This window comes from Telopea speciosissima, chromosome 2 (assembly GCF_018873765.1).
Source record: "Telopea speciosissima isolate NSW1024214 ecotype Mountain lineage chromosome 2, Tspe_v1, whole genome shotgun sequence".
NCBI classification, from domain to species: domain Eukaryota; kingdom Viridiplantae; phylum Streptophyta; class Magnoliopsida; order Proteales; family Proteaceae; genus Telopea; species Telopea speciosissima.
This window is the reverse complement of record NC_057917.1, coordinates 47,872,987-47,890,298: the sequence shown is the minus strand read 5'-3', so window position 1 is coordinate 47,890,298 and position 17,312 is coordinate 47,872,987. Positions and strand designations below refer to the sequence as shown.

General features: G+C 37.8%; 1 protein-coding gene across 1 annotated transcript; it reads left to right on the top strand.

Moving 5' to 3' along the window:
• The first annotated feature begins 6,984 nt into the window (after nt 1–6,984).
• On the top strand, nt 6,985–13,352 carry LOC122649748 (DNA-directed RNA polymerase III subunit rpc9-like). The gene is made up of 4 exons (XM_043842988.1): nt 6,985–7,131; nt 7,273–7,390; nt 7,481–7,633; nt 13,158–13,352. The coding sequence occupies exons 1-4, from the start codon at nt 7,124–7,126 to the stop codon at nt 13,281–13,283; spliced, it is 405 nt and encodes a 134-aa protein (XP_043698923.1). The 5' UTR covers nt 6,985–7,123; the 3' UTR covers nt 13,284–13,352.
• The last annotated feature ends 3,960 nt before the right edge of the window (nt 13,353–17,312 follow it).

Below are 17,312 nucleotides of genomic sequence, written 5' to 3'. Positions count from 1 at the left end.
AAAGCAAGGATTCTATTTTACCATAAGAACACCTTCAGCTGCTTCAGAAATGCCTTCTCCGTCTGGAAAACAAACAAATCTATGTTAAATTCAAACTTTAATTGCCCAAAGCACCAGAAGAACAGAGACCTTTACAGCTGGGTTACCTACAATTAGGGTTTAGTGAAGCGGAGAGGAAGAGATGGAGGAACTCCATTTTTGTTCTCGCCGAAGTTTGCAGGAGAAGGGGTTGGAGGAGGAGGAGGAAGAAGAAGAAGAAGAAGAAGAAGAAGGGTAAAAGGGTCAATTTGTATGAACCCAGGTTAATTGGGGATTAAATCAAAAGGGTAAATGGGTCATCTCATAAGGATCCACGGTAAGTTTGGGAATTATGAACAATTTTACTACGCCACATCAGGACTTAACAGACGGATACTATGATTGGAGTGTAATAGTAATTTTCTTCAAAGTAGAGGGGAGGGGTATGTAAGGTGGGCAAATCAAGAGAAAGAACGTGTAATTAGTTCAAAGTACAGGGGAGAGGGATGTAATTTTTCCAAAAAAAGAAAGAAAGAAAGAAAGGGTTTAAGGGTTTGCCTTTGCAATTTTGATCTCCCGCCTTTCCCTCCGGCGGCTGTGCTTCCTCCCTTCCTGCGGTAAGTTTTTTTTATTATTATTTTTTTTCCTTTTCTACTTCTTCTCGGTTTGTTTGTTTTTTCCTTTCTTGTTTTTCTTCTTCTCAGCTCCTACTTTTTGTTTCAAAAAAGAAGAAAAAAAAAAAAAAAAAAAAAATCGAAGAGGAGGAGAAGAATCTACCGGCTACCGAGTACCTCCTCTTCAGGCTCAGGGCCTCAGGCGACATCTACATTGTCACCTCGTCTTCCGGCTACATCTCCTCTGGCGTCACCTTCTCTTCTTATTTCGGTATTTTTTTTTTCTTTCTAATTTTCCCTCTTCTTCTCTAAACCTAATGGCCAAGTGAACCATTTGCAGCGGCGCATCTCCTCTTCAGGCGACATCTAGGTTGATTCCCCCCCCTGATTCCGGTAAGAATTTATAAACCCTGCGGCTAATCTATTTTAAGTTAGTTAGCTTAAAGCTACCAGTGATGATGGAAAAAAAAAAACTCAGGTGCCAAAACGCCATTTTACATTCTACACACTCGAAATGAAAATCTAGAAGTCGCAAAATTTTACCAAAAAAAAAAAAAAAAGGCAAATGTGAAAAACACCTCAAATCCCTAACCCTCGGGGACTTGTCCCCTTCCCGAATACCAAACCAGCACTTCAAGCTGCAATTGGAAATTGGAACTTGGAACCCTAGTCCCTCACTTTGTTATGAATGTGGAATTAGGGGATATGATTAGATTAGTCGATTAGTTAGGTTGTTATTACTTGATTGTATTACCCCTATAAAAGGGATTTTCTTGTATTCATGAGGTATGAAAAGAATGAAGAAATTAGTTTAGTTTGTCTCTCTCAGTTCCCTCTTCTTAGGAGTCCCTGATTGACTCGAATTAGTGAGTTTTTCTCTGTTAGGGTTCTTGAATCCTTTCTCAGATTCTAGAATCGTAACATTGGTGCTTTCATTGATCCTCTCCTTCCCATTTCCTTTGCTTTCATCCTTTCAGTTCTTTCATTCTTAAGCTCCACAGTGCTTCCAATGGGTCTGTTCTCCGAGTACAACAAGCTGGTTCTCCTTTTCCGGTCACTGGAACGTCAAGATCCGAATCATGCGTTCCTTCCATGTCTTGAAGATGGAATCTGCAAGGAGCAAGAGAGGATTTACAGTGTTGATCTTGCGGCAGTTGAAGATTTTGGTTCAATGGCCGATCTTGAACCTTACTTGGCACTATCTGGAGCATCCGTGGCGGAGATCTCTTCCATTGCTATGGTTGTGTTGTCATCCACCCCTGTAGTTGTCGCTGCTTCTGTAGAAATTTCAGTCACCACTGCCGTTGGTGTTCCGCCAGTCAAGACTGAGAATGGCACAGACCACCTAAAGGATGAGGAGGTTGTACCAGAGAAGACCACAGTCGATGATCGCATAACCGCTGTGGAAGTTTCGTTGCAAGCTTCGTTGGTTGCGAAAAGTGACGGAGTTTTCAAACTCGATCTTGCCGACCCAGTGGAAATGGCCAAAACCCATTGCAAGAAACCCATTTCCGATGCAAATTGGAATGATACTGGTGCTGCGACACCATTCTTGCACCAAGATTTCATAGATTTCTTGGCTTTTCTGTCCATTTCGCCATGGCCACCGCCGACTGCTCTAGGATTCGCTTGCAGCGCCGCCTCACAAAAGCTGCCCCACTCCACATCCAATCTTGGCACCCTCCACCATACGCGTGCGGTAGGGAGCGCTGGACACTAGACCCCTCGGCCACCACCAGAGCCTCCACCACCGCTCTGTTGTGACTGTGACCTGCGGTTCAACACCAAATCCGCCGCTCTGCTGCAGTTTTCACCATCAATAGCCCCTGATTTCGCTTCTCTTGCTCCAGCCTCATATTCACCAGTTTTCTTAACAAGGGTTCTCTTCCATGGCTATTGGTCTCTGAATATTTTTCTTCTCTGACGTCTTTTGGGTTGGGAAATTTGTTTCTCTTATTTTTCTTTTTTTGGGAGATTTCTCATCTTCGATCAGTGAAGGGATGTTGGTTTAGATCTGGAGGTCTTTCGACCATGATTTTATCGTCAGGGATTTCTTTAAACTCAAGGTCTTTCCATTCGAAGATCTTGAAGCCGAAGAGAGATTTCTTTCCGCGATCGGTTGAAGCTCTAATGCCATGGATGGTTTCTTCGGTGCTGATGTCGTGATTTCTTGGTTCTGTTCTCTATGCTTGCCTTCGACGACTCCACCACCGGATACATAGAAGAAGAAGATGATTTGAAGTTAGATAATAGGAAGAGAGAAGTAGCTTCTGGAACATTGCAGATATGGGAAGGCGTTCTTGGGTAGTGTCTATGCTAGGGTATTGAGCACGAATGACAACAAAAAAGCGCGCTAGAAGAAGAAGACCCATACACAGAACTATTAATTGGAGGGTAACCAGAATGAGTGGGTTCCAGCCCATGTTTTTGATGCTCTCAAGTGTTTAGAACCAGGTCTCATGGTGGTTAGGACACGTGGATTGGCCAAGCTCATGCTGTGGGTGTCAATTCATATTTGTTTGTGGCCTCAGTTTCCATTTCTTTTCATTTTTGTTTGTTCTGTTGGCCTGATTTGTGGGCATAGTACTATATCTCGCGATATATCGGTATCTCGGGCCTACCGAGATATCCGAAATATCCGAGATATCGCGAAATATGACCGAAATATTGCATTTTTTCTGCAATATTTCGGGGGTCCATCTCGGAGGGTATTTGGCCATATCTAGGCCTGAAACTTCATGGACAGCCTTATTTAAGCTTAATAAACACATTTAAACCTTAAAATTGTAAAAATGTGAATTCAAATTGGTGTTTTGGGCTTGCACCCTTGATTGACATACGGTCGCCGACCCTAATGTATAAATAGTTAAATACACATAGATTAGGCAGTTAATATTTAATAATAGTATTTAACTTCATCACATATCAAGTTAAAGCCAATACACATTGATGAGTGCCATGATTCTCATAAACTCAATAATATTCAATAACTCGCTTAAAGCCTTAAAGGCAATACACTAAGTGTCAAAGTTAGTAAGTCACAAGACTCGCAACTCGCAAGTCACAACTCACAAGTTCATAGATCAATGAAATCACAACTTAAGTTACAAATTACAAGTGCTAAACTGCTAATAGTAGTTGCTGTGCCTCCCTGGATCAATCCCACTCATGCCTCGCTGGAGTCGACGTCCATTGCTCTCTGTTTGAAGGATATATGTGGACCACGGTATAGAATCGGAGAAGAAACGAGTGTAGTCATCCACAAGTGTCACGTAAATGGAATCATCAACATAGTGTAGGTAACCTATCCTAGGATATAAACTAGGGTTACCAATCGATCCAGTCCGTGAAGAAGATGATCCACTGTGATATGATGTTGGCGCCGGCGTAAGAGGCGATGGCATTGGCTGCATGTATGGCTGGTGAGGTTGGTAGTTAGGTCCGCTAGGATATGCAAAGATGTTATCTACAAAAGATGATCCAGTATGTCCCTGGGACTGGGACTGGTAGTCATAGTCCCCTACCCCACTAAATTGCCCATATGATGATGATCCATATCTATATCCACCGTAAGGTTGTGATGCACCATAATCCGATGCCACTGGAGTGGTATGTGCGAAAATTAAAATAATTATTTAAGAGCAGAAAAATAAATCCGACACCGTGAAGCCGTAGATCGGCCATTGGTGTCTAACATATATTTAATTCATTACCATCTAAGTCATATTACCCCTAATTATTTTCTATTTTAATTGTAGGAAAATGAATTTTTAAAACCAGAAAATTAAAAAAAAAAAATACATATGGAAAAAAAATTTCGACACCGTGAGGCTATAGATCGGCCTCCGGTGTCTAACATATATTAATATCATCACCATCCAACAAAATTTGTACATAGTCTTTTCAAAAAAATAGTTTTAGAGGAATAGAATTTACCTTAAATAGTGGAAAAAAGCTTGGATGATGAGCTTAGATGACCCTCCGATGAGTTTACCGGCGAAAATCCGACAACAATGTGCTTGAACAATGGCTAGAGTGTTGGATGAGAGCTTGGAAGAGTGGAAGAATAGGCAAAAGACTGAAATTCCTTAGCAAATGCAGCTCTCGGTCGATATATGGACCGAAATCTGCGAAATATTGTATTAAAGCCCCCCTTCACGTGACACTTTAAGCCAAAATACCATATTTCGTCGATATCTCACGAGATATCGAGATATCGACGAAATATGGTATTTTTTCATTTCGACCTGATTTCGCATCTCGGTAAGCTCGAGATATACGAAATTAAGTGTGATATTTTGAACCATGTTTGTGGGTTAAATGATTTGGTGTAGTCGTTTCTAGGCTCCAACCTTGAGGACAATGTTGTTTTGATGGGCTATGGAATGTTATGAATGTGGAATTAGGGGATATAATTAGATTAGTCGATTAGTTAGGTTGTTATTACTTGATTGTATTACCCCTATAAAAGGGATGTTCTTGTATTCATGAGGTATGAAAAGAATGAAGAAATTAGTTTAGTTTGTCTCTCTCAGTTCCCTCTTCTTAGGAGTCCCTCACTGACTCGAATTAGTGAGTTTTTCTCTGTTAGGGTTCTTGAATCCTTTCTCAGATTCTAGAATCGTAACACACTTCCTCTTCTCCGTCTCTGTTCCCGGACAAGTTCAGCGGCTTCCGGTGACTGAGGCTATTGACTCAAAACCCCATGCTCCCTTCCTCTTCTCCATTATCTTTCCAAATCCTGATTGATTGCTGAAAACTCCATCGAAAGCGATTGCAGCGGTAGGAGTCTCTCTCTCTTCCCTTTAAGCTTTCCTTCAAAGCCTAGTATCTTTTTAGGATTCCAGTGATATATCTTCTTGTTTCAACTATGGTAGGAACTAGGAACTTGCACCGTTTCTTTGCTAATGATCTTACACTGTCAATAAGAACTATTGAGGGATGGATTACTCTTTCCCATTTGAAGAAGAATGGTTTCTGAGGGGATATGGTTTTGCTTGTCTTTTTTTTTTTTTGGGTATACAATGTTGTTTCTAATGCTAGTGTTTATGGTCTAATTTGGTATATAATGTATTATGGTATGCAGTGATTTTGTCAATTCTAATTTGACCTTGCCTTTCTCAATCAATTTGTCCTTGCTTGGGTTTCCAAAGTTGAGGAAGGATCTTTAAAATCCAATCTTAACCTATACAGTATTTAAAATTGAGAAAGTCTTATGATAGAAATTTCATCACTGTGTCATTTGCTGAAAGGAATGGTGTGATAACTGATAAATGATGATGTGTTTTGCTTGAGTGGGGGAACCATGATGTGAGTCTTTGTGCCAAGTCATGCCTATTAGATCATCCATACCCAGAATTGGTAATTCTTGGTTGAAAAAAGTGAATAAACAGAGTCCAAAAAAGAAAAAAAAAACTATAGCCATAGGTTCATTAGGATCATCAAGACAAGGGCTGGCAATTCAATTTTATGTATTTCCAGGGCAATGGACTTGGAGAAGATCCCATACTCCCACACTCACTCCCATCTCTTTGCTCTCTATTGATCTGAGCATGAAAAAGCATATCCAGGGTACTTTGGGTAGGTTTAAAGTGTCCATCTTTAGCCAATACCCATCAGATTCCTTTCCCTGCCCATGTATGGGGGCTACAAGGAGATGGCAGAGAAAGATGACAACAGTGAACCAATGGATCCGAAGCAGCAAATAGGAATCTTGAAAGATCTTCATCTTAAAAGAAGCTTGTGTTAAAATAGGAATCATGTTGATCACAATGGGTGTTTTGGGGTTTATAATCCCTGTCTCCTATTTTTGCACTTGAAAATATTAATAAACCTTTACTAAGCCCTATTATGTGGCTTCGTGTACCCTATAATCAGCATTACAGTATCATGGCTTGGAAATTTATCAACTTCCAAGTATTTTATCAATTTCAGCAGTTGACACCATAAGAATTCCATAAGACTTGGATTTCATATAACTCGCCCAATTAGTTTGGTTCTCTATTTGGTTTTGTCCCTATTGTGTGGCTTCATACATTGATTTGTCTCTATTTGCTTGTATTTTATTTCATGGGGTTGGAGGCTTGTGAAGACCTATGGCTTCATGATAATTTTGTTTCTTGGGGTTGGAGGGGGTTGGTTTGCCGGGATGTGAAGTAAATGGTGGATTATTAGATTATGCATTATAAGAACTTGTTTGAGTTGTGGAAGATTCATCCTTCCCTGTAACTGATTGACCTTTAGTTAAAGCCATGGCAATGCAGCTCACGTTATCAGATATAAATAGGAATGGGAAAATGTGTATTATGTTCTGGTTGTTTTCGAGTCAGAAACTGATTTGTCAATAAGAAAGTATTTGTTCTGCTTTCCGTTTAACTTGGATTTACCTTTCCTGATTTATGCAGAGCCAGCTTCCTGCCAACTTCTGCTGGTGGTGATTCATATGATAATAAATCAGTATCAATTGGTCTAAATTTTTGACTTATCTACAGATGAAAATGTATGTTCTTACTTCACCATGGATTTTCTTATTCTCAGTTTTTTTTAATTACTCTCTGTTTTGAGCATATGTAGTTAATTTTGTTTTTGAGTTCTTATGGTTTAATTTCTTAAATATGCAATGTTTTTTTCCCCCTCTAAGACTGCAAGCCAATGCTGGAGTGCTTACCAATTTTGAAGTACTCGATTTTCTACAAACAAGAGGAGCATCACAGGATCCTACGCGGGTTATATGCCCTGTAGCTCCATCTGAGTTCAAGGTGAGGTCTGTTTTCCTCTGTAATTGTTCTGTCATTTGCCAGAAGAATTATGTGACCTAATGTATTCAGTCATCCTTGTCGAGCATGTAGGTTTATGATTATTTGGTTCAAAGTGCGGCATGCAATCAAACAAGGCAATGCATTAATGAGTTCTTGAAAAGGTGTGAAGAGTATGATCTTGCAAAGGCTGAGAAGCTCAATATCATCAATATTCGACCTTCTTCTGTGGTTGAAATTGACCCGGTATCTTTTCTTTCAAAATATATTTTATAATCTGATCTTTTATATTGTCAGCAAAATTAAATCACTATTGAAGCATGCTTGCACACCCTTTCTAGGGTTGAAGTGCAGCCAATCCTGTTAATTACTGGCTGCTAGTCTTTCGTGGTATTTAAATTGGATCAATGATTTCTACATATACTAGGGTGTGATCTATGCAAATGTACTAGGAAATGGGAAGATTATGCTCTTGTATTTCCTCTGAACTATTGATGCAAACAGGATTTTGGGCCTCTGGAATACCCAGCCCCAAGATTATGGAAATCCTGCTACTACTGCAATTGGTAATGGCAGTAGAATGGTTTGCAAACAAACACTGCAATAGAGATCCTTTCTTCTAGCAGTTTATTTCCTTTTTTATTTTTATTTTCTTGTAATATATGTAGCACAAGTAGATGACAAGATTACAATGCAGCACAAGAGGTGATAATGTGTTCTATAGGTGTTTAAACGGATCGAATTCACTCGGATAGTGGCATTATCATATTTGTATCCGATTATATTTGAACGGATTCAGATAATATCCTATCGGTTTTCGGACGAATTCGGATAATTTCCGGATGGTGATTTTTTTAATACAAATTCTCCTAAATGGATATGAACATGGATCGAATACGAATTTTCGACTATCCGTTGACATCTTTACCGTTTTTATGATGAGGACTAGAGTTGAGATTTGAGAGTTCAGCAACTCTCTTTTTTTCTACTCTTCTTAGTCTTTGATTTTCTTACATTTTTACTTTTGATTTTCTCTTGTATTTATTTTCATAGATATGTGATTCCATGTTATAACATTGTATAAAACAATATATATAAACCAATAGAAAATCTAGAAAAAGAATCACATTATCTTAACTTATAAATTTATAAAAATAAGATAACAAAATCCAATACGGTAACTTAAAAAGATAGACGAACACATAGATATATTTCAGATATTTTATTACTTTCAGATTGCTAAACGAATCAGATAATAATCGGTCGGATAGGGGGATTATCATATTCGTATCCGATTAGTTTCAGACGGATTCGGATTCTCCTAAACGGATACGAACCAGATCGAATTCGGATTTTCGAATATCCGTTTACATCCCTAGTCATGGGTGAAAATCATAGTTGTCACGTCGTCACGACGATCTAAGTCGCTGGAGGGGTGTCTAATCGATATGTCGACAAGTTGCCTGCCATGGCGACCATGTTTTATTTTTCCTTTTTTTAATGTCATTTAGTATGCTATTATATATACCCTATAATATAAAAAATCAACATGAAAGTGTACTACTATGGTTTAATTCATGAAAGTGTAATATCCATTAGTGTATATGAAATCATGGATTAGCCTATCAAATATAAAATACTTAGATAGTAACACTAAATATGATAATAAAGTTGAAAATCAAATGATAGGCTAACCTGTTTACTAAAGCTTGATAGCAATAGTCTTTCTTCAGCATGTGTGATTTTGAGCAAAGCAACCTGAACAAAGTAAAAGATATATATAATAATATATATGAATTTGATGAACGAGGAGAGGAAATTATGTATTCAAAAGCCAAAAAATAATTTAAATGATAGGCGAACCTGTTAGGCTATCAACCTATTACTTACTTACTGAAGCTTGATAGCAAATGATTATATAAAACAAAAAATCAAGTAATCAATGAAATATAGATAACCTTAACTAATCTTCAAAGATCAAAGTTTAAACAATTCATGATATCCAAAACTAATTAATTATCATATTCATCTAAAAGATCTGCATTTGGCAGATTTTCTTGCCGTTTCTCTTCGGCACCATCATAGTCATCTGCGACATTCTCGTCGTCATTCACATCATCTTCCTCTTCTTCCACGTCTTCATCTGGTTCAGAGTCATCCTCAACATCAGCCCTCATTGAGCTCCCTCTACCACGGGGTGGATAGCACACATTGACTCCAACGGTTGATGCTTGAGTTCTCCTGGGTCAGTTAGGCCCCTCAATCGATGCCCTCATTGTTCTACCAACAACTTCCGACGTGAGATCATCATTGGGATGGACTAAATCTTCCACTGGCTGGGTAACCATCCACTCACTAGACCAGTCCAGCTCATCAAGAATTGGTGGATCATATTTTTTCGTCTTGAGCTCACGTCTGCGTTGAAACTTTTCTTGGAGGCGGTTGTTGTATTGAACATAGACTAGATCATTCAAATGAGAATGTTCCAGTCTATTCCTATTCTTGGTATGAATCTGACTTCATAAACAAGAGAGCAAAAAAGTCATTTTTTAATAAAAGACAAAACAAAAGTATTTAAAAAAAATTCTAAAAAATAAATTAAATGTAAATGTAATCATGTAAGTTAATACTTACAAACTCAAATGTGCTCCAGTTGCGCTCGCAAGTAGAAGAGGAGCAACAAAGGCCTAGTATGCATCGTATAAGCATTGACAGCTCAAAAGCATGGCCTCCATTTGTACTCCACCAAGTAACTATAAAAATATAATAAAAAAACTGAATCAATACATCATAGTAGCATACCTACAAAATACTAAGTTAGTTACTAGGATTTATGGTCGTCCGTTGTATAATCGCCATATCCCTCCTGAAAGAACCATTTGTATATCTATAATCGTTAATTTGCAAAATTATCTTGTCTTGTATAGCAAAGTCAACCACTAGTCTGGTCATGACATCAATAAATGACAATTGTAGATTGGCGATCAATTGACTATCTTCACTTTCCTTGAACATGAAAATTTTTCCAGGATTAAGAAATAGTGCGGCTCCATACAATGGGCGCTCCATCTGACACTCCTAACGCTTGTCAATAATATTTATAATTTTCTTCCACAGCCTTTCTTTATGTCCTAAATGTTCATGTATTTTCTTTCTTACCTCTTCCATAGCAACATAAACCTCAGCCAAAGCAGGCCTCTCATCACCATCAACAATCCTCAAAACAGTAATAAGTGGCTTCGATGCTCTAATAAAATCTTCCACAGTGTTCTAAAATGGTGGAGCAAACACCGTTTCTTCCACTTTCTTTCTAGCCTTTGTCTTTGACAAACTAGAACCATTCCACTCATTAGAAATAAACAAATGCTTCAATGCATCCTTATGCTTAACTAAGCTCTGACACGTCAAACACGTATTTGCAAATCTAGTAACTGCGGCTCTCCCAGGATCTTTTTGTCTAGTTCTTTTCCTCGTTACATCAAGAAGACGTGTGTGTGCTTGTAGATGAAGTTGGTTATTATTTTTTTTTTTCCTTAACTATCACATTCTTAAAGGCTTTCAGACTACCTATATCCTCCAACATCAGGTCTAGGTAATGGGTTGCACAAGGAGTCCAGTATAGCTTTCTTCTCTTTTCCATAAGCTTTTTACCGGCCAACTTATAATTTGAATCATTGTCAGTCACAACTTGCACGACATAGTCCTCACCAATTTCATCAATTTTACTATTAAGTAATTCAAATAAAATTTGTGCACTTTGAACCATACCAGATGCATCAACAGATTCCATGAAATAAGTCCCCTCTGGACAGTTAGCGAAAAAATTAATTAAGTGCCTTACTTGTCTATCCGTCCACCCATCAGACATAAGGGTGCACCCATACTGCTTCCAATACTTTCATATTTTTTCTTCATCTCTGTAGTTTCCTTCACAACAATTCTTAACAATGGCACTCTTACTTGATGAGACGAAGGTGGAATATATCCAGGACCACATTGTGCAATAGACTCACAAATCACCTCAAAGGTCCTTGCCTTAATAGTGTTGAATGGAATACCTTGCTGATACATCCACTTAGCAATGTGATTATCAACTCTGGCTTTTTCTTCTGCTGCCCTAAAACGGTTCTCTATAGTAGTTTGAGTAGAACTACTATTATGCCTCTCATTGACTACTTGCTTAGGAGTTCGTCTAGCATGAGCATCCATGGGACCTCTTACTGGAGGCTGAAGAACCTTTCTTTTCTTAGAAGCTGTCCCAGAGCTAGGAACAACCCTAGCAACTGTCGCAGTTTGAAACCTACCTTCTGATGTAGCTTTTAATTGTGTTGGTGGTTGAAGTAACAAATAAAAAAAAAACCACAAATTTGTAACCTGTTGAAGCAACAATGATATTGATGTCATAATCTTCAAGAAATCGATGTGACAATTAGTTGAAAGAAATCCCAGCAGCTTGTAGCACTTTTAAACTCAATTAGGATTTGGAATCAAGAGCCGATGGAAGGGGATGGGGGAAGGGAATGGTTATCTCAACTTGGGCATCTCACCCAACCTATCTCAGGATTTTCACAAAGGGTAAAGCCAATATTTCATTAATCAATTTCGTTTACAATGCTGGCCTCCCTTACAAACTTGTATAGAAGACTCAAAAATAGACTTAGGCACCAAAAAGGAAAGGCCTAACCCTATCCTTAACTAATAGGGTAAATTACACGTCACCCTTGGTTTTCAAACGAAACTCAGATTATCCCTTGGTTTTTAAAAAAACTCAAATCATCCCCTTGTTTTTGAAAAAACTCAAATCACCCCCTGGTTTAGACCCCAATATGACAAATTAGTCCCTACTGTTAGTTTTATGCTGTTAAGTGATGATGTCAGCCAGTTAAATAAATTTAAATCCCTAAACTACCCTTAACATCCAAACATAGATTTTGAAGGGTAGTATGGTGAATTTAATTCTAATGTTTTAGTGCAAGGGTAAAATAGTCCTTTCACACCAATAACTAACTGCAGACTAACATTGTTACTGTAGAGGGGTGATTTGAATTTTTCAAAAACCAGGGGGTGATCTGAGTTTCGTTTGAAAACTAAAGGGTGATGTGTAATTTACCCTAACTAATAAGGCAACCTTAATTGACTAAGAAAGTGAAATAAGAAAGAAAACAGACTCAAAATATGATTCTAACTAAACTAATGAAGTAAATCCCGTTTTCCTACTTCTACCCATATTTTAGGCTTATTAAATTGGCCAATTACAAAATAAACCCAAGATATCAAAATCCCTATACATATATGACTCAACCCAACGCTTATTTCCATTAAAATTATCCCCAAGTGACTTATCTACATCAGGAAATCCCTACACCTACCCTATTGCTGGTGTAGGGAAGAATGAATCCACCTGTGGCTGGTTCTGGACAACCGATGTCCATCATAATGTATACAGGTATATCTTAGAAACCATTTACCTTTGTTGTTGTACTCCCTCTCTCTTGTAAGTTTCTTCTTTCAATTAAATTATCTGCTTTTAGAGGAAAAAATAATTTGCTTTGTAGCATAAGTACACTATTGGTAGCCATCCTTTCTACCTTAAAGGTACCTTAAATTCCTCTTCTTCCGTTGCACAGATGCTATGTTGTCATGAAGTTTAACGTGATTCCATTTTCAATTTTCTGATTATTATTATCTTTTCATTCGTCATTTCTGCAGATTATTGTGGCTCTAAAATTCCCATTTTGTTCCTTATGTTCGTCATGTTTCATGTCTACAGATAATCGAGGAGTGTGAGAAGCGTATGGAAGGTGAAACCGTGGAGAAGTTGGTGGAGATAGCTGTTCAGGTATTGCCACCGCCTCCAAATTCAATGAAGCCTGAAGAAGGGAAGAATGAAGACTGAAATTTCAAAAACAGGAGTGAATTTGGGAAGGTAAAGATTCTATTTGCAGATGTTACCTAGAAAGCATTCGAAAAATTAGTAAAGATTACCATGTCCTGAACAACGTAACCTTCCACTCCTGCCTCTAAGAAAATGCTCCAAGTAATATTAACTGCACAACTTGGTTATGATAGTGGAAAGTTTTGATACCACAAATTGTCTCGTCAGTATCATATGAAGTGGGAGGACAAGAAGGTGAGGTTTTGGTTCGTTCTTGATGTGTTGGAAGGGACATAATATGAGTACAAATCTATGGTCACATTTGTTTGTTTTAGAATTGGGGGGGGGGGGGGGGAGGGGGGAGTATATGATGTTCCAAGAGGGATTTCATGGGGGACGTTCCCCATAGTGCTTTCCCTTCCATGAAGCACTAAGCCACGTGGAATGATACTATCAAATTCAGATTTGATTTCAGCAAATAAGTCATTCTGCAGAGGGTTTGAATCCATAATGCCCACTATTTGTTATGGTTTAAAGGGAAAGCGTTTCTTCAAATCTCAAACAGGGTGTTTAAACTTTGGGTACACTATACATTTGGTAGCCATACATTCTGTTGGAGATTGCTACTTACAATTCAAAATAATGGTAGGGGGGGGGGTGGTTTGTTTTGCACTGCATGTATCAATGTTTTTTGTTTTTTAAACCATTCAACCAGCAAGGTTGACCCCTACCCATGTCAACATCAGCTAAGGCCAAGTAGAAGAATGTAATATATTTCATATGTAAGTTAATATTGTGTCGAGTCTGATTCCAAGTAGAAGAATATAATATAAAATAAAAAAGGAAAAAAAAATTCAAAATGATTTATTTTTGTGATTATGACAAATTACAGAAAGTATTTTCTGTTCTTTCGGTTAAAACAGATGAATATTTTGCCCACATCTATTGATGCAGGGAGTAAAGAAATGCAGAAATGAATGCTATAGTTCTGCTTGCATTCTATGTTTATTATTTTTGAGGGGAGAAAATAAATAGGAGGGTAGGGGAAAAGAAATATGAGGGTAGGGGTGTTTCAAGTAAATTCGGGGGAGAAAAGAAATACAAGGGAAGGGGGTTTCGACTTTCAAGTAAATTCAAGTATTTAAGATATAACACTATGATCTTGCTTAACAACATATAAATTGATGAAGTCATTCATAAAACATTTGGTGTCATAAAAGAAAATTAAATATTTTCCAAGGCCACCATCCCATGTTTTGTTGAAGTATGTCTGCCAAGCTTTGACAGTTAGTCCAAACTCCAAATGCTCTTGGTATTACATATCCTCTCACATTCTCTCTCCTCTTTAACCATGTGGGTTGCCTAGTATATATAAATCATGAGATATATTCCCTTTCGTGTGCCTATTGTTTACAAAAATGGGTGGTATGTAGTTTCCTCCCCTTTTTTATTATTAGGGAAGAAGTTTCGCTGAACAATTAACAAAAATGGCGGGGGATGCACCAGTCCCACTATAATAGTTACTTGCACATCTTGTTTGCCAAACGATTCAATAATAGCATGATTGCACGAAAAACTTAGAAAATACTACATATTAACTAAAGGGAAGGAGTTATCATCGCTCAAGTACTTTCTTACCTCCCAAGATAATATATTTTTTTTTAATTTGTATTTGTTATAAGGGTAAATTACACGTCACCTCCTAATTTTCAAACGAAACTCAGATCGCCCCTTGGTTTTTGAAAAAACTCAAATCACCCCCTCTACAGTAAGAGTGTTAGTCTGCTGTTAGTTATTGGTGTGAAAGGATTATTTTACCCTTGTAATAAATATTAGAATTAAATTTATAACACTACCTTTCCTTTATCTTCAACATTGGTCAAGGGTAGTTTAGGGGGGATTCAAATTTATTTAACTGGCTGACAGCATCACTTAACAGCATAAAACTAACGGTAGGGACTATTTTGTCATATTGGGGTCTAAACCAGGGGGTGACGTGTAATTTACCCTTGTTATAAATATCTATTTGATTAGTTTTAATTTAATGTGGATGAATTGCTTGGTTTCTTCCATGAGGGCCCTCCGGATCTGAAGTGGGTAAAGCGAATTCCTTAGACAGATGAGGGATTATGTGGATTTCCATAAAAATTACTCTACTTTGGAAGTTTGTCGAAGTTTGGTGGTTTTGTTTGGATGGATAGAATGGTCTGCATGTTGGGATTGATTTATTAGTTTTCTAATGTGTTTTGATGATTTCCTGTTGCTGTTACTACAGTTTGTTCTTGATTTCTTCTTGTTTTTCTGCATTATCTAAACTTTTCGTCAAGGGGTTGGTAGTGAGGTTGGATTTTTGGAGCTCCTTGTGGTGAACATATTTTTTTATTTTTTTTGAGGATATATGTCTTCTTTTATCTGTTGAAAATAGAGGTGAATGGCATTGTACATGCCGGGAAATTTTTTGGTGGTTAATACTCTGTTCAGCCCATTTCGAATCCATTCACATTCTTTGATGAGTTGAAGTAAGTTTAGAAGCTATTTTGGCTAATGGGTATTAGTAACTTTTCAGAATTTTAATCACACTATGATGTATAGAAGAAAAAAAAATTTATTTATTTTTTGGATATTTGTATTTACTTGATGGTTTTCTCCCTCTCTGTTTTTTTTTTGTGCTTCTTTTTTCTTCTCTAAATAAGAAAGAGTATCAGGCTGTTCTTTTTTCTTTATTTTTAAAATTAATCATCCAAGTCGATGGTACATGAGTTGAAATGGAAATTCTCAACCCCGAAATCAGGATAATATTCAACCTTCAATCCCTAACTTTTGGAATTTTGAATTAGCTTCACCAACAAAGAACTTTTGTCACCAAAGATGAGACGAACGGAAAAACCTTCAGTTCTAATAGTAGGACAGCAATGCTGCTACTATCCTTATCTTCAAAAGAAGCAGGTTCTCTCAGCGCACCCTTCACAATTCGTTCTTCCCACCTTTAGTTTGGGTGTCTACTATACATATTCTATACACCTGGATCATCTTGATTCTTGAACTAGATGAGGGTACGGCCTCATGTACATGTCCGAAAACAGCTAAAGTTGACGTGGATTGAGACCCATACACAGCACCTGAAACAACTTAACTACTCTGTATTCGAATTATGGTTGTCTTGTGCGCTCCGAGTTTGTATGAGATCATAACACCAAAACATAAGACCATCGGAAAGCAACTAAAGCAGTCTCTTTGAAGACCCTTCCAGGACTGGATGGTGTCCCTACTCAGGTGTTTACCACAGGATGGTACCAAGGACCAGGCTCGCCCTTTTAAATGGGTTCTACAAATGAGTCTTTCTAGTTTCAACTTTCAGTCTGTTACTAATCCACTCATTCTTCAGAGCTTTCATTTTCAGTCCATGGTTCAAAATCATTCTTATTTCCGGGCGGAAGGCAATCAGTTGAAAGAACGAAACCCCAAAAAAGCTAATTGAGCTGTGGTCCTGCCCATAAGTTCCTTGCTGAAAGTAGGAACTGGATAAGGGCAGCCATAATCTGAGCTATGAGCTAACCTGCCCTAAGTTCCTGACTTCGAGGAAAGAACTGAATAAGGGCAGCCATATAATCAGGTATTTTGGTTTTAAGATCTGGCCATACACTATCCCTCTTCAGGTTTTCAATAAAGAACATTTGGGAGGAAGAAATCTATTTGGCTATTATGATGTCCACATCTGTAAGTGACAAGATGCTCCTTTCTCTTTTCAAAATGTATAGATCATAAGCCTGTATGTTGTCCTGGGGTTTTTCTGTTTTGGGGTATTGGGCTGGTTTTATTTCCTTGTAATTTCAGCCCTCGAGGTCGGATTTGTGAGAGGTAGTTTATTAGCCTTTTGGTTGTGTTTGTACATTCCCTCCCCCTCCCCCTCCCTCTCCCTCTTTTCCTTCTTGTTTGCTATAAATTGATATCATCTATAAAATAATTGTTCTTTCCTTTAGCCTTCTCATTATCTGTCCCTTCTTCTCTCCTAGGATTGAACTTTTGATCGAATATATTTTTTTTTTCTAA

Coding starts and splice junctions, on each gene's coding strand:
- LOC122649748 (XM_043842988.1), top strand. Junction 7,391..7,480: donor TAGCTCCATCTGAGTTCAAG/GTGAGGTCTGTT, acceptor TCGAGCATGTAG/GTTTATGATTATTTGGTTCA. Junction 7,634..13,157: donor CTGTGGTTGAAATTGACCCG/GTATCTTTTCTT, acceptor TCATGTCTACAG/ATAATCGAGGAGTGTGAGAA.